Source organism: Plodia interpunctella, chromosome 26 (genome assembly GCF_027563975.2).
Source record: "Plodia interpunctella isolate USDA-ARS_2022_Savannah chromosome 26, ilPloInte3.2, whole genome shotgun sequence".
NCBI classification, from domain to species: Eukaryota; Metazoa; Arthropoda; class Insecta; order Lepidoptera; family Pyralidae; genus Plodia; species Plodia interpunctella.
Window position 1 is genome coordinate 1,469,882 of NC_071319.1, and position 21,737 is coordinate 1,491,618.

The following is a 21,737-nucleotide window of genomic DNA, read 5'->3' on the forward strand; positions in this document are numbered from 1 at the left end:
TTTATAATATGATATTATCAATCAAAACTGAATAATATTTTACCTTTTTTTATCCAGACAATTAAGAATAATAATCAAATTGTTGCACAAAGGTGTTGCCAGCAAGGTCAATATTATCATGTTTCGTTCATCAGTCAGTTTCACTTTGGACGTCACGAACATATGTCATGTCATGCAATATTTTTGCTCTCGGTTGTCCGTGGTTGCAAATGTAGGCGGAGTACATTTTAATTTTTAGTTTATTAGATCGTTCTCGTTCCACTTTTCGATAATTTTCTTTTATTTTCGTAAACCGCGCTTTGTGTTGTGTTGTCGATCCAGTTTAAAAAGTGATGTGTAGTATCTAAACCTGTGCTTTAGAAATTCTTTTGTGATTATGATGTCATATTTCTGCTTGGATCCTTAAAAGATGAGTGTTAGCTTTGAAGCAGACGTGTCCAGTCCCTTGTCCGAGGGGCAGAGCGCTAATTCTGAAGGGATATCTAAATCCTCCGAGAGTTCAGCGAAAATCGAAGACCTTGGTTCCGAAGGTAAAGATGACAAATCAGAGCTTGATACACCTAAAGTACATCCAATGGCGTTCACTATCGACTTCGGAGAGTCAAAGAAAGTCGACAATCGCAGACTTGAAGAGCTAGCCAAGAAATCCCAAGCCAGGCATCAAAGAGTTCAATCTATGTCTGCCAGTTTAACCAAACCTTCCCCAATACCCCAAAAGACCCCTATGAGCGCGAAACTTCCAAGAAAAGCACAGGGCTACAATTCTGAAGGTTATTTTTCATCAGATCAAGAAGATAGTGGCTTGTCTGGTTCAGTGAAACTCCGTAATAGCCCGCTAGCTCAATCGACACAAATAACTTCCCCAATAATCAATAGGCATGTAAAGTCGCCAGTTATAGTCAATTTCCAGCCTAAAAGAACGTCCAAAAGTCCAATTGTTGATAGTATTATGTCTAGAAGTGAGAATTATACCGCAAGACAAGATTTGAGATTACCATTGAAGAATGCATCTAGTTCCTATGTAAGAGACATCCACAGAACACCAAGTTATGGTAACCTATCCTCAAGTTATCAACCGAAGCATAGTATATCAGACATTGTTGATCAAAGTCCAGATGGTGTGATGTTAACAGATATTTCTAGTCCGGAATTAGACATTTTGACTCCTGACAATGGCTTATCAACACCGGAACTGTCAAAAAGTCCGATGATCAGGAAAAATAGAGCTTCCTCTGAAACACCAGATTTGTTCAAGAAATGTTTACCAAAAGTCGAACCGTTGTACATAGATGACGAAGTAGACGGACAATCAAACAATTCTTCAACTGGTACGTACACTATTGAAGGTGATAACTACACAGAGGAACAGAAAGCAAGGATGAGCATAGACCGTACATTCGACACTGAGTTAATGACTGATGCTATAGAGGAAACACTAAAGAAACGTAGTGAAAGAGATCCAGAACTTGTGTTTGACTACCCAAGTAAACCAGTAATAACAAAGGAGCCTCGAAGAGACATAGCTCTAAGAAGTCCAATAACAAACACAACATTTGAATTACCAAAAGTGTCCAAAGACAAAAATGTACTAGAAATATCATGTTGTTACGAATCTCCAAACGAAAGTGACTTAGCGGCACAAACATCAAAACAAATCAAGTCAACTAGAAGCTATTTAGAGAAAATCAAGAACAGAGTAAGAACAATCACTGAGAAAACCTTCACGAAATCTCCACCGAAACAAGGAGAAGACGTCGACGTTGGCAGCTTCACATCGGTCACAACATCTGGTGTTTTAAGCTCGAAGTATCCGGTCAAATTGGAGAAACCGAACCGTAGATGTAGTCTAACGAAGTCTGAGATAGATCAGACAGATTATATTCATAGGTTGTCTAGAGAGTCTTCAGTTCCAGTTTCACTGCCAAGCTCGAGGCTTGCGGAGGAGACTTTTGAAAGTACAGTGATGAAAAATGCTCAGAAAGCGGTCACCGGTGATTTGAGTCCGGAGAAAGTGGTTGGAAAACTGTCCTATTTGAGTCTAAATAGGTGCAAAGGGGATAAAACCTGGATACAGGACTGGGCTGAAAGCGTTAAGAAGTATAATAACAACGGTTTGGATGAAGTGGTATGTGATGAGAGGCCTCCAATCAGTCCAAGGCATCTTAGTGCTAAACGTAAGTAGAATCTTACTGCAATATTATTTCAACTGTTTTTAACTTGATAACAATCCAAATCTTGAATCACTCTATTAAAAAAAAACCGCATCAAAATAATTGTGTACTTTTAAAGATCTAAGCGTACATAATAACAGACAGCGGGAAACGACTTTGTTTTATACTATGTAATGATAATGAAAAACAGTTGGCCTACCATCAACTTTTACAGAACGATTCCAATGCAACTCAGTTCAATTTAGGATCCTAAAATGAATCGCATTCATACTAAACAGTCAATGGTACGAATTTAGGTCGTAAAGTGGATCGCGTTAAAAGATGATGGTAAGCCTCGTTGCAACAAATAAAATAAAAACAATAATTATTCTTAACTTTTAATTTAAGTTTAATTTCGTAACGTTAAGCTGATGCCCGCGACTTTGTTCGCGTGGCCGAACAATTTTTGGTAAGGAGGGCATAATTATTAGGGAAATTTAACTGTACAGACAAAGCGTAACGATATATTGTTTTTTCTTACTCCATTTGCTATTACTCCATCGTCTAATTTTGGTTTTTATCCAACTATTATTAAATACAGGATTTTTTTCTACTGTTTTATTATACATATGTACTGGTTATTACGTTTTTATTTGATGTGTAGTAACCATGGTTGTACCTCAAAACAACGTTGAAAGTTTACAATTAAATGTTGCCAGCGGCTTCGCCAGCGTAAATTTTCCACGGGAACAGTTATTTTCCAGGATATAAGGTACCCTATGCCCTTCTCCATACTTCAAGAGGTATTATTCCTCGAAGCGCTCTTGTTTTGAGCGCACCCGTCGAAGCGCACCAAAAAAGTGCACTTCGAGTGATACTAAAAATATTAAAATTTCATTCTTCGAAACACATTTACTTTCGCATTTATAATATTAAGTAGGATAGGATTTGGGAGCAATATAATTGACCAACTTGGGGCAAAAATACATTTTTTGTATGTATGTATGGTTGTTTATAACGTGATAAGTTTCGAACCGTTGTTCTGATTTTGATGAAATAAAAGATGTGAAGAATGTGTCAAGACAATTTTTAAGTTTGTGGAGCATCAAAATCGGTTTAGTTGTTTTTGAAATATTCACAATTTTGTTAAAAACTCATCAAAATTTATTGTGTTCGCGAGGTCTAAGTTCGTGGTGAACAAATAGTTTAAAACAAATTATAACAATTCTACCTAGCAATTTTATTTTAGGTAGGTACACTTCCTGCATAAGCAAATATTCGAGCTAGCCACATTGCACACAACCCGCATCAAACATGTGTGCATGTGAAAGTTATCAGTGGCACAAACAAACACAATGATAGCTTATCAAATTCATGTTTATTCTTTTTGCAAGGGCGTGTACACAGTCAACATCGCATCAGGTTACCCTGCGTCTAGGGCGCGGTAATAGAGGCGAGTTTGCAATGAATTTGGTTAGGTTGATGTGCTCTTAACTGTAGTTACAACACAAACTTAAGTGGATTACGTGAAATGTAGGACTCTCGTAGAAAAATTAAAATATTAATTTGTTGATATATAACAAATGCACAATTACATCGGGACCTAAATATCCCCACAGTCATGGAGGAAATCAAAAACAGAATGCTAAAGTACAAGGACCGTCTCTATTAAACCATACCAATGAGCTTGCAGCTGGTCTCATGAAGCCGAGAGTGGTTTTTTCCAGACTAAAGAGAAAATCGACCTTGGACATGTGTTCATAATGCAATGGATTCGAAGCTTATACAAACAAGTACAATAAAAGTACTGATTTATGGAGAGGACAAGTCAATGGATTTGGACCAATAACTGCTTAGATACCATAAAAATATTGTTTAATGTCATAAACGGACAGATTACAATAATAAGAGGAAAACAAAAATTGTTGAAGTTTTCGAATAGATAAAATGAATACTAAGAATTATTTTTATAGCTGCACCCGCGATATATCATTTTTTGTAATAATTTTAACGTTAAATTAGGCATGTATTTTTTAATACTGATTTTTTTATTTTTATGCACAGTACCTATCCACTATATAAAAATATAAAAAGCAATGTTAAGTCGAATATTCTATATATATATATATATATATATATATATATATATATATATATATATATATATATAACCTTACATAATAATATTATGAAACAAAGTCGACGGCCGCGTCTGGCTTTTCGCGATAAACTCAAAAAGTGCAGCATGGATTTTCATGCGGTTTTCACCAATTGATAGTGTGATTCCAGAGGATGGTTTAGGTGTATAATTTATTATATTATGTTTTTTACGCGTGCGAAGCCGGTACGGGCCGCTAGTTAATATTATAAAGAGCGACGGCCGCGTCTCATTTTCGTTTGTAATTAATGAAACTTAACTTGGGCCGATTTCGATGAAACTTGGCACAGAGATAGACGGAACCATCTATTTTTATTATTTTACTCGAGCGAAGCAGCGAGCGTTGAATAAACAAAGAAATATTGCATACCGTAATCCCATTTAAAATTTAACGTCATTGTAACGCAAGACTCTAAACAATTCTATTTACTACGTTCTTCATATCTTTACAGTCGTATTCCTCATGGCTGAGGGTCGTGGTCATTACGTGGAATTAAACACACATAACAACTTTCTTGGTATTATTAATGGAGTGGTTTGCCATTGCCTTCTCCATTTCACACACAAGTTAATAATCAACCAGTGTGCAGGTTTCCTCACGATGTTTTCCTTCACCGGAAGCAGATGGTGGTCGATGAAAACAACTATACACGAGTCAGATTGGTATACAAACTCATGTGGCACGAGCAGGATTCGAACCTGGGACCTTATGATCCACAGGCGGTCGTCTTAACCATTACAAGACCACCGGTTACTCCGTTACACCACACTTAAACAATGCTTATGAAAGTCTGATGAGAGATAACATTGTACATTTTTCGTCACGTGCGTAGAATAGACAACATACATTCTCCTTGCCTATAGAATGTTATCACTGACGATGGTATCAGAATTTATTTAAGACTCCTAAAGGCATCTGACATGACTTACGACTAGTGAACTTAAAGTGTCAACCAGACATACACACTGCTTAGGAAGGAACCGTGAAGAATAATTTGATCTGAGGTTGACTGTGCTTATAATAAATTGTGTTAACGTTAATTCACTTAAGATTTTATCAATCTTTTCAGTAGCAATGAAGTCATCATATTTATAAAGCATACCTTTTGTTGTCGATACATTGCTATATATTGCTTACTAGCGACCGGACACGGCTACGCACGGCGTCTTTTATGTATTAATAAACCTTGTAGAATAAATTGTGTAAATAACAGTGAAAACCTGTATCAAAATCCGTTGAGTGGTTTAAAAGAAAGAAGCTTCGAAACAGACAAACAAACTGAAAGGAAGACAAATAAGTTTCACTTTCATATTCAAAATCTCAAATATCTGAAAATCTCAAGTATCTGAAAATCTCAAGTATCTGAAAATCTCAAGTATCTGAAAATCTCAAGTATCTGAAAATTTCAAGTATCTGAAAATGTCAAGTATCTGAAAATCTCAAGTATCTGAAAATCTCAAATATCTGAAAATCTCAAGTATCTGAAAATCTCAAGTATCTGAAAATTTCAAGTATCTGAAAATGTCAAGTATCTGAAAATCTCAAGTATCTGAAAATCTCAAGTATCTGACGAATCTCAAGTATCTAAAAATCTCAAGTGTGGATTGGCGTTCTGGAAATGCTAATAGGGCAATATTTTCACAATAGTTACTACGAAATTTAAGTAAACAAGTGGCAACATGAGAATATTTGCATAGTTTCGTCCCACGTTCGCGGTGAGTCAAGATTTTTCACGGTCACCGTAGGGCTGACAAAAGTGTTAATGTTCAAATTTTAATTCTAAGTAATATTTTAAAGTTTGTTTCTTACCTTAAACCTTACGTTACCCTCTTTGGAAATGCTATTATTGCAGCTCAGTATCAGCTCAACACTCACAGTAAAGATTTCACGAAGTATTTTCATTTAAATCAATAAAGAAGTTTTAATGCATTAATCTGTCATGCGCTTGAACTTAGTAAACTAGCTTTTGACAGGAAAATTTCTCACGGAAACAGTTATTCGGGATCCGGGATGAGAGGTACCCTATGTCCTTCTACATACTATAAACTATATCTATGAAAAATTTCAAGAAGATTGGTTGAGTAGATAGAGCGTGAAGAGGTAACAAACAAACTTTCGCATTTGTAATATTACTTAGGATTACGAGTATACATATATGAACTATTCATAATATTTATTTTCATAATAATGTATGGATTTATCCCCAAAATCCACCACTCTAGGCGTCACGCATAGTGACAAATTCGTCACTATTTGTGACAACCCTAACGTCACACAATGGAAATGTAAACTGTTGTGTTGACGTAAAATTTGCGGAATAACTAGCTTGCAAAAACAGTGGTGAATATTAAACTGGTTGTAATTTAATGAAGAAAAATTTAATGAAGCCGTTGAATGGAGAATGTGTTTCATAATTTGACGACCTCGGTGGCGCAGTGGTAAAGTTCTTGCCACTGAACCGAGAGGTCCCGGGTTCGATCCCCGGTCGGGTCATGATGGACAATGATCTTTTTCTAATTGACCCGGGTCTTGGATGTTTATCTATACATGTATTTGTTATAAAATATAGTATCGTTGAGTTAGTATCCCATAACACAAGTCTCAAATTTACTTTGGGGCTAGCTCAATTTGTGTGATTCACAGCGAACTAATAAAATAAAAAATCCGGCCAAGTCCGACTCGCACTTTCGCACCATATTTATTTATTATAGAAAAGAAGTCGCCACACACCTGATCACATCAGTGCATAATAGTACAGATAAAAAATTAAAAGATTTGTGGCGTTCCAAGCAAAAGGGACAGATTCTAGTTTCCGAGATATTTGAGATTTTTTGAAAAATAAAGGTGGAAAATTGGCATTATGCGATTTTAATTGATTTTAATGCAACATGCAAAGGGCTACGTTTTCATGCAATAAACGTCTCTAAATCATGTACACAACGTGAGATAATGCAAATGCATAATGCATAATGCTAGTGTACGTTTAGTAACTAGAACTCTAGCTATTACCGTTTAAACTTTCAATGTCTGTTTCCCAATAATTTGATTTTTGCAAGTTTTGAACATTGAATTTTTTTTTTTACAATAAATATGAGTAAAATTGTTTTTTTATTCCATATGATCAACCAACCATTCAACCATCTGAATACGGCCTTAACTCAATACCACCTAAACGCTTGGAACGCCACATTTATTCATGAAAGTAATTAATATCGAGTGTGTTATTGCTAACTCTGGTGTCAGATTTCATTCAAGACATGACTTTTAAGACTTCCTACCCCGCCATCTAGTGGCAGATATTCGAAACACACTAACTATGAAAGTAATGATAATTATGTGTGTAATTTTGCCCATAGCACGGAGTCCCCTTGGTGGCAGCCCTACGAAAATTCCCAGCCCTGTGGGAACCCTATTACATAGGCGAACACCGGTAAGTCAAGTCATTTTTTATTTATTTTAATTAAGATTAATTTTAATCATGGTCTGTTACGATTTCCACCGTAAAATTGTGAGTTTATAAAAGTAGTCTTCGGCACATTAACCTGAGGGGTTGGTGCGGGTTAGCATTTAAATTCTCACCATCGAGTCGATTGGAAGTGAGAAGCAGCGAACCAATAACATAGCAGTGTGGTTGTCGTTGCGTCACAATGGCGTAATGTGATTGGTTCGCTGTGTCTCGTTTCGAATCGATTCGATGGTGAGAATTTAAATGCTAACACTCACTTCGCCCACTGAACTATTCACGTTACTGGATTAAATGGAAAAGTTAAGTTTGTTTGTGGACTTTACAACCAAACTTCAAAATCTCACCACATTTTGATGGCGATAGCGGTGAAAAACTGCAAAAAAAAAAACTGTTAGTATGGTTTTTTCAGTTCAAACAACTCTTACTAGCTTCGTAAGATGATAAAAGGATACTCTACTCCTCTCTATCTCATATTCGCGTATTTCTGGGGGGCTACTACGAAACATAAAACACGTAGCACGCTACTGCGTCCACACGTTTTCGTGGTAGGCCTTCAGGAGTTCTATCTATTAGTGAAAAATCCGTGTAGTAAGTAGGTTTTGAGATTATCGCATTCATACATACAGACGCGATACTAGAAGGTCTTTCTTTATTTTGTAAGGATAGTCTTACAATACAACATCATACATGATATCGCATATATTTTTACCTAACTGCAAAGAAGGGTATTGTTTTTCGCGCGTATCTTGTATCGAAAACTACTGAACGGATTTATATAATTGAGGCATGAGGTATCGTTTTTATTAGTCAATTAGTCTTAGTTGCCAGAGTGTTTTTTGATATGTGACGTTAAAAAAAAACAAACATGGCCGCTTTGCAACGCCATTGGACTTGGTGGAAAACAATTCCTTTTTTGAATACTACAATTATCATCATCATCATAAATTCGGTGGAGCATTTTCCATCTAATTCTGTCCTCAGCCATTGGTTTCACCTCCCTATACGACACGAGCTCTGCCTTCTCTTTTATTTCATCTAGGAATGCCTTCTTGGCTCTCCTTTTCCTCTTCTTGCATCGATTTTTCCTTCAATCTGATATTTCATAAAGTTGTCGTGTCGTATAAGGCGGCCGATCATCTTTCCCCTTCTTGTCTCTATCGCTTTCAATAACGTTCTTCTCTCTTTGATCTTGTCTGGCAAGGACTTCCAAAAGAGGCGGGTTTTTTGTTTTTTTTTTTTAATTTTTGCTTGTTAAATCTATAACTTTTCGTTGTTTCTAGGACGAACCTAAGAAACATAATATATTTACAATGATTGTGCCCATTGATAACAATGAATTGTGTAAATGAAGAATTGTTATGAAGAGTTTATTTAGAGGAAGTTTTAATTGTAATAATATTGTTATGATTACTTTAGTATTAAATATTATTATGAATATTTCTGGCTGTAATTATTGTTTTGTAGTTAAAGTTATGAACCCAATTAGAAAAAGTTAAAAATGATAAAAATCTATTACATAAAAGCTTGTATATTTTAATTTGGTTCACTAAGAGCGTTCCGTCATCTTGACGTCCGTCTCAGAACGATGCAGAAATTGTGTGTAGTTTTGACGTACGTCAACGCACGTCCGTGTCAAAACATATAAGTAAAAAACAAGAAAACGACGACATTTTAATGTGGCAATGGCTCCAACTGGCTGACTACACTAGACTATATGTCAAATTTTATCCAAGTACCGCCATCTAGCGGCAATAGACTCATTATACAGAGGTTACGAATGTGGTTTGACAGTGAAGTTAAAACTTTCGATGCGTACACGGTGGTGCAGTTTGCCGATTATTGCGGTATACATTGCTGGTTTTTCATTGCGGTAAACAAAAGCTCTCATAAAAACTATGCATTAACGTCTGTCTGAGTAGGTTTTATTTTGATCGACTATTCGAAGGTCCTATTGTATGTATCATTAGAAACACCAGTGAAAAAGTTAATGTGATAATGACAATGCTTTCAAAGATATGACAAAAATAAAATCGCACATTTTTGGACTCGTCCAAACGCACCATACTAAATGATATACTAATGTGACGTCACGATTGAGTAATATCTTAGCGAAAAAAAGCTATGTTTTTTTCTACAGCTACCTTATTTAACGCGTTTATGATAAAAGCTGTTTCAAAATTTCAGTTTTTTATGACGGGTGATTTTATTTTTATATTTTAGACATACCTATCTAATTTTTATATAGAGCATACATATTTTTTACAATTTTCTGATTTTGTCATCTACCCTTTTCGGTGATAGTGTGTAGCCATAACTGATCCGAGCGAGCTTGGGGCATACAATACATTTTTTGTTTTGTTTTGTATGTATGTATCGCGATAACTTTCGAATTGTTTGTATGATTTTGATGTATTTAAAAAGTATGTAGATCCTACATACTATATGAATAATATATATAATACTATACGTCAATAGAATTTTTAAGTTTGTTGGGGCAACAAAATCGGTTAAGTCGTTTTTGGAATATTCACAATTTTGTTAAAGATTGTGTTCGCGACATCTAAGTTCGCGGCGAACAATTAGATATGAACAAAAACTTAATACAGAACCGATTTCTTTGTTATTAATAGTACGTTAAATACTCATTTTGGTTGTTTTGTAAAATTCCAAAATAGATTTTACGATGCTTACCACCAAATTGGATACTTATCACGTCTGTGGGTGGTTTTGTAACACGTGCCGTGTTAGCCAATAATAAACCAATAGCATATTAAGCATAACTATCCTCACTAATATTGTATTTGTTACTCTTTCACGCATAATCTACTGGACCGATTGTTATGAAATTCGCTACACGGATAGAATATAACATGGATAGCACATAGGATATTATTTTATCCCCAAATTTCGACGGGAACGAAGCCCTGGGGCGCAGCTAGTGTCTTATAATTTATTGCTTCCTGATTAGAATTAAACAGTCATTAGTACGGGATTTTGATGTTTAAATGCACAAAATGGCGGTCGTAAAAGTCGTGTCTGATGTCTTTATGCAAGCTGACTGAAATCTTAGCAATAACAAAATCGATAAGAAAGAAAGTACTAAGCCACTATATACGATTGCAGTTTAGTAGTTCATGCTTCTTGTAACATTTGTGAAAACCAATGCTCATTCCCTCGTCTAGCTGATGTTGTATTGAGGAATCATCGAGATATCTATCGATTATGCATGCACCCATCAAAAACTGCTTTACTCTGTAATAGCATAGTATGTATGGCACCGAAAATTTACAACAAAATTCCAAATCAATATAAAAGCTTAAATTTAAATTTATTTAAAAAGCACCTCAACTCTTTATTAACTGATAAATGTTATTATACTTTAAATGATTTCTTTAATGATAGACTCTGATAGAATTTAGTGCTAGTTTACATTATAATTCTTTTTTGTTTTGTTATTTGTAGTGGATAGCATGCTCCTCTTTATTTATTTATATTTGCATACCTATATTCGGTAAAACGTGTAGGTTTAATTCATTTTGACATCAATTTGTATATTTGTACTCATGTTTTTGGCAAATAATTTTTTTCTTTCTTTCTATCCCATACTTATATATATATTATAAATGTGGAAGTATTTATTTGTCCTTCTAACGGAACAATGAAACGATGTGGTTTTCTGCGTAGAGTTAGTTGTTTAATCATAAAGTGATATAGTCTACATTTTGCCGAGGACGGATCCATATGCAACAGCTAGTCACTATAATATAGTATAGTTGCAGTTTTCACTTTTATTCAGACTTCCGTATATATTTTCGATGGTTTATAGACCTCGCGCGACGACGGGACGGGTCGCTAGTCTCTACATATCATAAAACAAATTCGCTTTCTGCTTAGATTTTTGAAACTACGCAACAGATTTTGACGTGGCTTTTTTAATAAATAGTGTGCTCCCTGAGGAATGTTTAGGAGTATGATTGGTTTTACCCGAGTGAAGTCGGGACGGGTCGCTAGTCCTAACTATCCTAACTAATATTAAAAATGCGAAAGTAAGTTTGTTTGTTTGTTACCTCTTCACGGTCTATCTACTCAAGCAATCTTTAATCTTTGCATACATATAGTCTGAAGTACGGAGAAGGACATAAGGTACCTTTAATCCCGGAAAAATAACTGCTCCCGTGGGAAATCACGCGGGCGTATCCGCGGACAAAAGCTAGTATAGTGTAAACGAATGTCTATTTCACATTTATAGACCAAACAGAATTAGCTCACGCTTATCTTAATTTTGTTTTGCGCTAATGAGGAAGTGTTTAGATTGATTTGTAGTGCCAACTCGTCCCTTTTTGTTTGGTGGACTCTGTGTTCGATTCCGCTACACAACGCTGCTGCACTGTCTCGTGTCGCTTGGCTATTACATAGAGTTTAGATGTGCAGAATCGCAAATTAGATTGTATTTTTTTCATATGAAAAATAAGAACACGAAGTCGTAGAATAAAACTTGCTCGTTCTGATGTACCCAATGTAGGAAATTTGCGTTTGATACCACTAAGCCTGTATAACTACATTTTCTCAATGAAATTCAGTTTTCGTAATAAGAAATATTTTTATTCTAATATTAAGCCCGCCGTATAACTAAACGTGATTTTCGCAAATCTCGATTGTATCGAGCCCGTAAGGGTTAAAGACTTGATACATTATTTGTACATCAGTACCATATACTTACTTTAGGAGTTAGATAGATACTTCCTGTATCTAATTTTATGATTTTATCATCAGACTGTTACTATTCGAAACATGCCTATACATTTACGAAATATAAAAAGTGCAGACAATTTGAGTTCTATTTTGAGCTTGAGACACTTTCGCTAGACATTTGAGAGCATTAAATATAATAAAAAAATCTAAAAAGCGTCAAATGTGCAAAACCACAATAATAGAATGAATGGAATGTCAATAAGAACCGTTGACAGGTGGGGTCAGCCATTTTTTGCCGCGAAAGTTTGACGGGTGACTCACGGTGGTGCTGCATTTTTTATATGCAAAGGCGTAACATACTTAAAGCCAAATTGAATGCCAAATTAATTATTCTGGTTTTATTGATGTGTGTTAGTGGGCTACAATGGCTGGTGTCATATTTTACCAATATAATATACGTACATATAATAAAATTGTAAGTAGGCTATGCCTGTTGAGGTAAGTATAACAATATTCACCTCACTTTTTGAGTCGGGGGTTAATTACGCAATCAAACAAATTGGCACCTAGTTAAAATATTAATTTCACACAGTAGAATCAAATTCAGTAATACCACAGAACGGGACCGTGAAATGTATTACGAAACTCGTTTATTAAATGTTAAAATCATTTGGATGTAAAAAAACTTTTTTTTGTTAAAACTGTTAGTGAATTTATGTATATATAATATACTCAATGAATCTGTGCTCATACTTTATGGAGGCCCTACCACGAAACATACAAATACAGCACGTTACTAACGTCCACATTTCTTCCATATCGTATACACATCGTGTAAAAAAGAGAGAACTTGTAAACGCAATGACGTGCTACTTGCATGTTCTATGGTAGCTCCCCAGATATGATAGGTCTAGGTATAACAGTGGCGTGTGGTTCCCGCGTTAGGGACCACTCAATATCTGTAACTTGATGTTGATACAAGAGGTATAAAGCCTTGAGAGCATAGGCAATGTGGCAAGACCGCCCTTGTCTGCCGCGTCCGTCTAGCTCTGGCAGAAGAGGGTCAAACCCAAGAAGTGCTGGCTTGATGTCGTCAATATGCGTGACAATGGTCTGACAACTGGGGATGCCGACGACCGTGCGAAGTGGATAGCTCTATAGCTTACGGAATCAAAAAAAAAATGCTCTGGTATTTAGATAATAGATTATGATAAAAATTAGTACAGGAGTGCTTAGTATTTTGTTTCTCGAATGTATGTCTAGGTACACAAAGCCATGTAAAATCTATCATTTACACAGAAATTGTAACCTGCTTCCATCCAATTCTGGTAAACTTCTAGAGATACAAAGACGATAAAAGCAAGGTATCCATAAATGGTTGACGTCAGGCCGAATCTTCATTATATTAAAGGTCTGCGAATTAATTCGAGAGCAAGGGCCTCTCTTTTTGCGATTCGTTCACGACCTAGCTAGCAGGGGGCTTACTATAATCTCTTAACGCGATCCACTTCACGACCTAAACTGACCTGCATCGCAAATTCGTATCATCGACTTAATTTTTTGTATGAATGCGATTCATTTTAGGTTTCTAAATTGAACTGAGTTGCATTGGAATCGTTCTGTAAAAGTTGATGGTAGGTATGTACTGTATCGCAAATTCGTACCCATCACGAAATAAAATATCTTTATTGCCCATAAAATAAAAACAAGAAAATAAAAAATATACCCAAATACAATAATTTGCAGCATTTTTAAGAGGTAAGCGTTTGTGAGTTTGTGGTAATCTCCGAAACTACTGAACCTATTTCCAAAATTATTTCACCATTAAATTGGACATTATCCGAGATTGCTATAAGCTATATTTTATCTCAAAATTCCCACGGGAGCGAAGCCCCGGGCAACCACTAGTATATTATATTAAGCCTGATTGCAAAATGTGAGCTCTACAATTAATGCTTTGTCACAAAAAAAATAGCTTGTTACATATTTAAAACATGCGAAGCGAACTAATGTTTCGCACTAATATTCGTGACCGAATGGATCACATTCAGTTATGCAACGTGAAACAATGGTATGCAGTGTACCAGATTTAACATAACCAGTTGTTGTGACAACCCGAGATGGGAATAGTTCCATTACATTTGCATGTTAAAACTTTGGTGCAAGACTTTCAATGTAATTTTTTTCATTTGCGACTTTTTCGCTACGTCTAAGACAGTCGAGACTTTGACATCTAAGAATTGTATTTGTTGATAGGGTTAACTTATCTATCACTAGTTGTTTCCCGCGGCTTCGCCTGCGTTATTTTTCCATGGGGTGAAAGGTACCCTGTGTCCATATCCATTAGAGCGTGAAGAGGTAACAAACAAACAAACTTACTTTAGCATTTATAATATTAATTAGGATTATAATCAGTTTTAGCTAATATATGTAAAAAAAAAATGTTTTTGCTCTTTCAACATCATATATTATTATGAGAGAGGATGAAAGATGGGTTTTAATGGTATTATAAACAGGAACATATAAGAAGAACAAGAACTCACAAAGCCAGTATTTTCAAAAGGTAGTTCACTAAGATCAAGCATATAACTAGCTTAAGTCTTCGATAAATCACTCGAATTGAATGTAAACAGGAACTTTCATACAATGACGTAATTACTTACAGTTTAATCTTAATTTACGGTTTCCGCACGGCACGTCATTCGACGTTCTTTTTTCAAAGAATTTTAAAAAAAAAGTACCGTAGCGTCGACAATGACTGAGTCATAGAGTAGAGATCGTTGCCCCCATCTCCTGCAGGGATAAACTAAACGCAATCGTTTTTTAATCACAAGATAACCTAGAAGTAACCTACATTTAGGTTTAACGATTTCGTGAAGTTTATTCAGAAATTAGATCTTCACGGGTTATTATTTTTCTCTTTTATAAATTTACAGAATAATGCTAAACTTTGCACTTGTAGCTGGCCTTTTTTATTTTTTTTTTTCAGTGGCTAGCATTGTGTATTTAAAAAAAAAACATTCGAAAATTGTTGAATTTAAAATGCATAGATAAAATATAATATTTCAAGTAAGAAGTTCGAAAGACAAAAACGCACTAACTAATAAAGTGTTCCGCTATAGAAAGACTATACGTTCCACAAACGCCTGACTTTTCTAAAGAATACGTGCATGAAAATTGGGTCGAAGTGATGTCGACGTAGAAGTGATATGTTACTATTGTCATCATGGGAATTGTTACAACAAATTTTCTGCAAGTTCTAGGTTATGACGTCATTTTTTCCCATCGACTTTTAAGTCGCTTGTTCTACTTGTACCACATCAGTTTGTATACAAATCTGACTCATGTATAGCACTTTTCGTAGACCATCACTTCTTGCTTCCGGCGAAGGAAAACGTCGTGAGGAAACTTGAACACTGATTGACTTGCCTTTTTGTATTTGGCTCACGAGCGTGTATGCTTCTACTTGCCATTATTTTTTTTGAAAGAAAGTTAGAAAAACGTTTTACGTGGTTACAAAATTAGTTGGCGGTGGATAGGCGTAAATAGTCATGTCAGATGCCTTTAGGCGACTTGAATCCGAAACCGAGTGTTAACGACGTACTCGATAAAAAACTCAAATGTCGCAGAAAAGCGATAGGAAAAATGCACATAAAATAATTTAAGTTTTAAATTCAAAGCTTGGAAATAATTACCCTGTTATTCATAAAAAATATAAAGTATATTATATACTGTATGCTAAAGTTAAAGTATTTTTGAATAGCTGCGCCCCGGGGCTTTGCTCCTGTGGGAAATTCGCGATAAAAATACCATATGTATTATTCCAGCTTATATTCTACCCGTGTACAAAATTTCATAACAATCGGTCGGTCCAGTAGATTTTGCGTGAAAGAGTAACAAACATACATTCATGCGTCCTCACAAACTTTCGCATTTATAATAATACTAGGACTTGGTTAGTATTTATGTCAGTTAGTTACTACTAGACATTTTCAGAAATAGGCCGCTATTGTACTAACCAAAACATGCGCATAGGCTGAATCACTAACCGTTCAATGGCGGAATTTAAAAACTAACCTTAATCGTTCACGTATAGAGTTGCATTTCCATTGCAACTGGAAACAGGATAAATATTCAACACTTGGGAATTCTCACAGTAAATTAGGGTTGGCACATACTAGAACATTTTTTTTTTCAGTAAATATAATTTTAATTTTGTATAGTGGTTTTAGCCCTTTATCTTAATAAACCAAAATAATTGTCTTGGATTGTATAAAAATATGAAAATAAACACAAATGTAATTTAGATCGATGGTATACAGGGTTATTGGTATCTAACGCATAGCCTTCCAAAGGCGCATAAGGTACATAGAGACTAACAATTTTTGTTTTACGACTTTTGTCTAAACGTAATGAATACAAAAACGTTCCTTTTTAGTTTTAATGTCGTTGTCTATAAAACGTTAACTCTATGTTCGATTCCGCTACGTACATAACGCTACTGTGCTGTCTCGTGTTGCTTGGCTATTACATAGAGTTAAGATGTGTAGAATCGCAAACTAGATTGTATTTTTTTTTATTTGAAAAAAAAAAAAAAAAACTACGAATCACGAAAAGTCGTAGAATAAAAGTTGCTTGTTTTGATGTACCCAAGTAGTCTTTAGGAGGTTTTGCGTTTTATACTAAGAACCCTTTATAGATAGTTCTAAGCGTACGAAAAAATAATTAAAAACATGTTGAATTAACAAAATTGTATAATGTAGATATGAAAATTATTATTTTTTATATTTCAATGTGGTAGCCCTACATAGGAATAAATATTTTATTAGTTGAACAATTTAAATTTCGTGCGCTTAGCAACAAGAAGCAAGAGAACTTAGCGAAGAACTTCGTGCGCTTAGCAAGAGAACTGGCTGGAATTTAGAATATTGATTTGTAATCTGTGAACTGTACGTTACAAGCATAGACAATTATATTATTTGTTTTCTCAGGCGCCTGGCAAAGGAATGTGTTAATACATACAGCTGTACTGTAATCTTGATTTTTGTGTTTTATTTTAATTTATGTGTGGTTTGAAATTATTATTGCATGATTTACAACTACCAGATTACTTTGGTTTATTTTCTGTTGTTTTCTCAAGACCTGTGGCGTAATTTCTCTAGTTTATTGTCTCCATTTTGATTCTACAATTCGTATGACTTATTGGAATGACTCGCTTCGTGTAACGGCAAAATTGCAATTGTAATTTTGCCTACGTGAATCTGCAAATCCCACGATTCAAATAGGCACCTACGACAAAATAAAATAATTAAAAGTCAGATTTTTTAAAAAGCAATACTAGGTAATTAGCTTCTAAAAATACAGCTCATATATTTTCTATAATTATATCCCCTACGACCAGTTGATTTTATGGTGATTGTAATTATTATTTAATTTAAAAACTAGCAATATTTTTCTCAGAAACAAAGAGTTCTATGAAATGATATTAACATTATGAGAAAACAGATTGTCAATATCGCATATTTTGTTCGTCTGCATTTGTGTATTCAGTAATATTAATATTATAATATTAATATTTATGCACACATTTAACATTTTCATTGCATATAAGGCTAATAAAAAATAAAGGCTTTTTTTTATTTTGGCCGACCCCTAATTATATTATGTAACTATTATTTCATAAAAAAACGAACTATATATTTTTTTTCGTAAACAAAGAGCTCGTTGGGAACCATTGTGGTCACAGTTTGTCGATTTCGCAAATTTAGTCCTTCCGCATTTATGTATTATGATTTATTATTATTGGATTTTAATAGTTAATTTTTACATTATATGACTCACTTAACATTTTCATTGGACATGTATTGTTATATTTTTTTTCTACAGGAGATTGTTTTAAGTTTCAGCCAGTCCGTTTTGCGCAATTATTTTTAAATTGTTTGTTAGAACATTTTCCATAATTAATTCAAATATTCGATATGTTTTTGCCAATAAGTATCTGTACCATAGATGATTTTAAATCTTACCACATATTCTGGAAGGTATCCAAGAGTACGCATACGTATTGATATTTTCCGTCGTCATTTTTCAGGAGTTACGAAGAAAATCGATAATAATCGACTAAAGATAATCGATAGGTTGTAACTATAAACTTAGATGTTTCCGTTTCATTCTGGGCAATGGTGCCAAATATACAGATTCCATTTCTAACATGCCTTTTCTGCGTGGGGTGTTAAAATGTCCAAGACGCGAATATTTTTGCTCCGTATTGCGTAATACGCATTATACATGTAAATATCCATGTTGATATACTTTCTATGTTATGTCATTCACTAATTAATTATATTTTTAAATTAATGAGGTTATGAATTATGTGTTTTTGCACATGTGTCGTTATGTTCATGCTTTTAACTGTGTTGGATGGTTGTATGTTATTCTTTTACGCAAAAAATATTGAATGGATCTCGTTGAACTTTGTTTTTACTAAGAACGCGATAGCGCTCCGTTTCGACATTAAAGAAGGACAAACAAACACACACATTTATATTAGGATGGATGAAAAACATTTGACACTAACTAATAACTTATTTTCTATATCAGTTTAGTTGTCAACATTGTTCAACTCAACATTTTACAACTTATAAAATTTACCATAAATATGTTTATTTATATTTATGGCTGTATTAATGACTGTTATGTGCCAAATTTAAAAAAAAACCTATGCTTTTAAATCCATAGATTTAGAAAGGCCCGCGCCTGGGTCCGTTTAAAACAGAAATCGCGGGCCCTTACTAAAACTATGGTTTAAAACAACCTGATTTTACCGCACGGCAAAGGAGTAAATATACAGACAGCCATGAAATCGCCGATTGCGAATGTGTAATTACCGGCTAATCGAATACATACACGGCCGCAAATCAAGGTTACGTTTATTAATAGAGCACATTATTGTGTGGTCTGATTTAGCTGTTAGCTAGATCTGTTTGTGTATGGTTTATTATAGTGAATGATTCTCTTATTCATAAAAAAATTATGGTACTTAAAAACGAAAATATGTTTAATCACCATCGCACTTTACAGTATTTCACATTGGCAGAACGAGACAAAACATGCTTTAGTTTAAGTATGCTTTATCTATTTAATAATAACAGGGTAAGTTTATTTTTACAATGTAACTCGACACTGGCAAAAATAAGCTCTATTGAAGAAGTTTGATTGCCACAAAGAAGAAAAGAAAAAAAAAAAGATGTTTATTTTTTTTTTTTTTACAAAAAATTACATTTTTGACTCGAGTTTTAATTGTCGTCAGTGAGATCTTGTTGCATTGCATCGTGTGACAAAGAAATTATGTTAAATCACATAGTTTTATGTGTCCGCAAGGAGAGTTTTCTCCTTGCGGGTTCGTACGTTGGAAATTGTTCCTTTTTAGTTGACCTATGACGATTGGTTTAATATACTATTAACAATACATTACAATACCCCTTTTATTGCACATAAATATAGGTACAATTACAATCTTGAAACTTAAATTATAACACAAAAGGCGTTTCTGACAGTGATATCGCTATCTAAAGCCTTATCGCTCAGCAATTTCTTACAGAAATATGAGAATAGAATAATGGTCTAAAAAATCATTCACAATCATTAAGGATTACAATTTTAGTTAGGTAGGTACCTAAAGTTTGATTTAAAAAGTTAACGATTTAAAAATTATATACATCCTATTAAACATAGGAAAAAAAAACAAACGAATGGAAATTTCGTGTACAACATTCATCGCCCGTTTTGCCATAAATTAATTTAATTAGCTCGAGTACAACAGGTGAAAAGGAGCAGCGGTAACGCCATTTTGATTCTGATGTCATGATTATCAAATTACAATACAATTTCAACCTAATTTCCATACTCGTAGAGTAAAAAATCCTTTGTTTAAACAATAGGAGAGATAAATTTCCTTGTAATTTAAACAATAGGAGTGGCGCGCAAATTTCGTTTGCGAATGTTTGAAAATAAAATCTCGCGTTCGCGTTCGAAAATTCCGCTTTTAGAATAACCTTTCCATGGCTCTCTGCAGTTTATGATCGTTGCGTGGTCAGGATTTTATTAATGTTGCACTAACTGTTTTGGCATTTAGTTTTTAGTGTCAAAAGACTATTTCGCAATAGTTTTACAGTGTAATTTTACAAAGTGTGTGTTGTAAACTTGAATAAAATGCTTAATCATTTTTTTTTTTCAAAGATTTTAGATTTGTTTATGGACAAATGTTCTTAGTCAAAGACCATGAGATTACACAGACGACGGACGAGTAACTACACAGACGGCAGACTGGGTCGGGCACGTGACGAGGGATAAAAGATGTTAGCGATTTGACTCGTTTCTTCTCATGTATTTCTAATAAGCACATCTCTTTCTTTAACAGCAAAATTGAATATATGATGGCGTCCACAGCTTTCACTGTCTACGATTTGCAATATTGTCACTTGTAATATTGGTATAGATCAACAAAAAAGAAAGAAAAAAACACGAAGTGCGGGTTTACATTTCACATCTTACCATTGAGTCGGTTCGCAGTGAGTCACAGCTGACCAATCACAGTGCGACATTGTGACGCAGCGACAACCACACTCCAATTTGATTGGTTCGCTGAAGGTTGCTGCGTCTCACTTCGAATCGATTAGACGGTGAGAAGTGAAATTTAAGCCGCACTAACCCCTCCGGTTCACAATGCCCCGTTAGTGTTGCCCCAAAACTAGCTAATCTAACCGTGACCGGCTTTATCTTATTGGATTAGAATCCGGAACTGTACGGTTTGGCAACACACAGGCATGTGCCAGATCGTTGTGTTAATTTATCACCTACTACTTAGATGTTGCCCGAGACTTCGTTCCCGTGGGATTTTTGAGATAAATATAGCCTATAACAATCTTGGATAATGTACCTTTCTAATGGTGAACGAATTTTTGAAATCGGTTCTGTATTTTCTCTTTATAGTAATAGTATAAATAACATATATAATATTGCGCCCGTGCGAAGCCGGCGCGGGTCGCTAGTAGCTCGTAAAATTATATGTTTCTGTGAAAGTGACATTTTCACAGGCTGAAACTAGATTCAAAATTCGTGCTCATGTACAATTTGTATTAATACATTTATATAACAGAAGGGCTCGCCTCAGACACATCCGCCCATAAAGCGTCATAGTTTAATTAAATTATGTCAAACTAGCTTTTGTCCGCGGCTTCGGCGCGTGAAATTAACTCTCACGAGATGTGT

General features: G+C 34.7%; 2 protein-coding genes across 5 annotated transcripts in view; one reads left to right on the plus strand and one right to left on the minus strand.

The window, feature by feature from the left end:
• Positions 1-15,743, minus strand: part of LOC128681236 (ecdysone oxidase-like) — a 187,499-nt gene extending 171,756 nt beyond the window's left edge. Inside the window, exon 1 of the mRNA XM_064436848.1 lies at positions 15,739-15,743. Within this exon, the coding sequence (XP_064292918.1) occupies positions 15,739-15,743 (5 nt within the window). The remainder of the gene's footprint in view (positions 1-15,738) is intronic.
• LOC128681232 (uncharacterized protein) overlaps positions 143-21,737 on the plus strand; it is a 39,912-nt gene continuing 18,317 nt past the window's right edge. For all 4 annotated transcript variants that reach the window (XR_008405950.2, XR_008405951.2, XM_053764989.1 and 1 more), the window contains exons 1-2: positions 143-2,174; positions 7,666-7,739. Coding sequence is in view for 2 of the 4 variants with exons in the window: in XM_053764989.1 (XP_053620964.1) it covers positions 410-2,174; positions 7,666-7,739 (1,839 nt within the window). In the remaining 2 variants the exon portion in view is untranslated. The remainder of the gene's footprint in view (positions 2,175-7,665; positions 7,740-21,737) is intronic.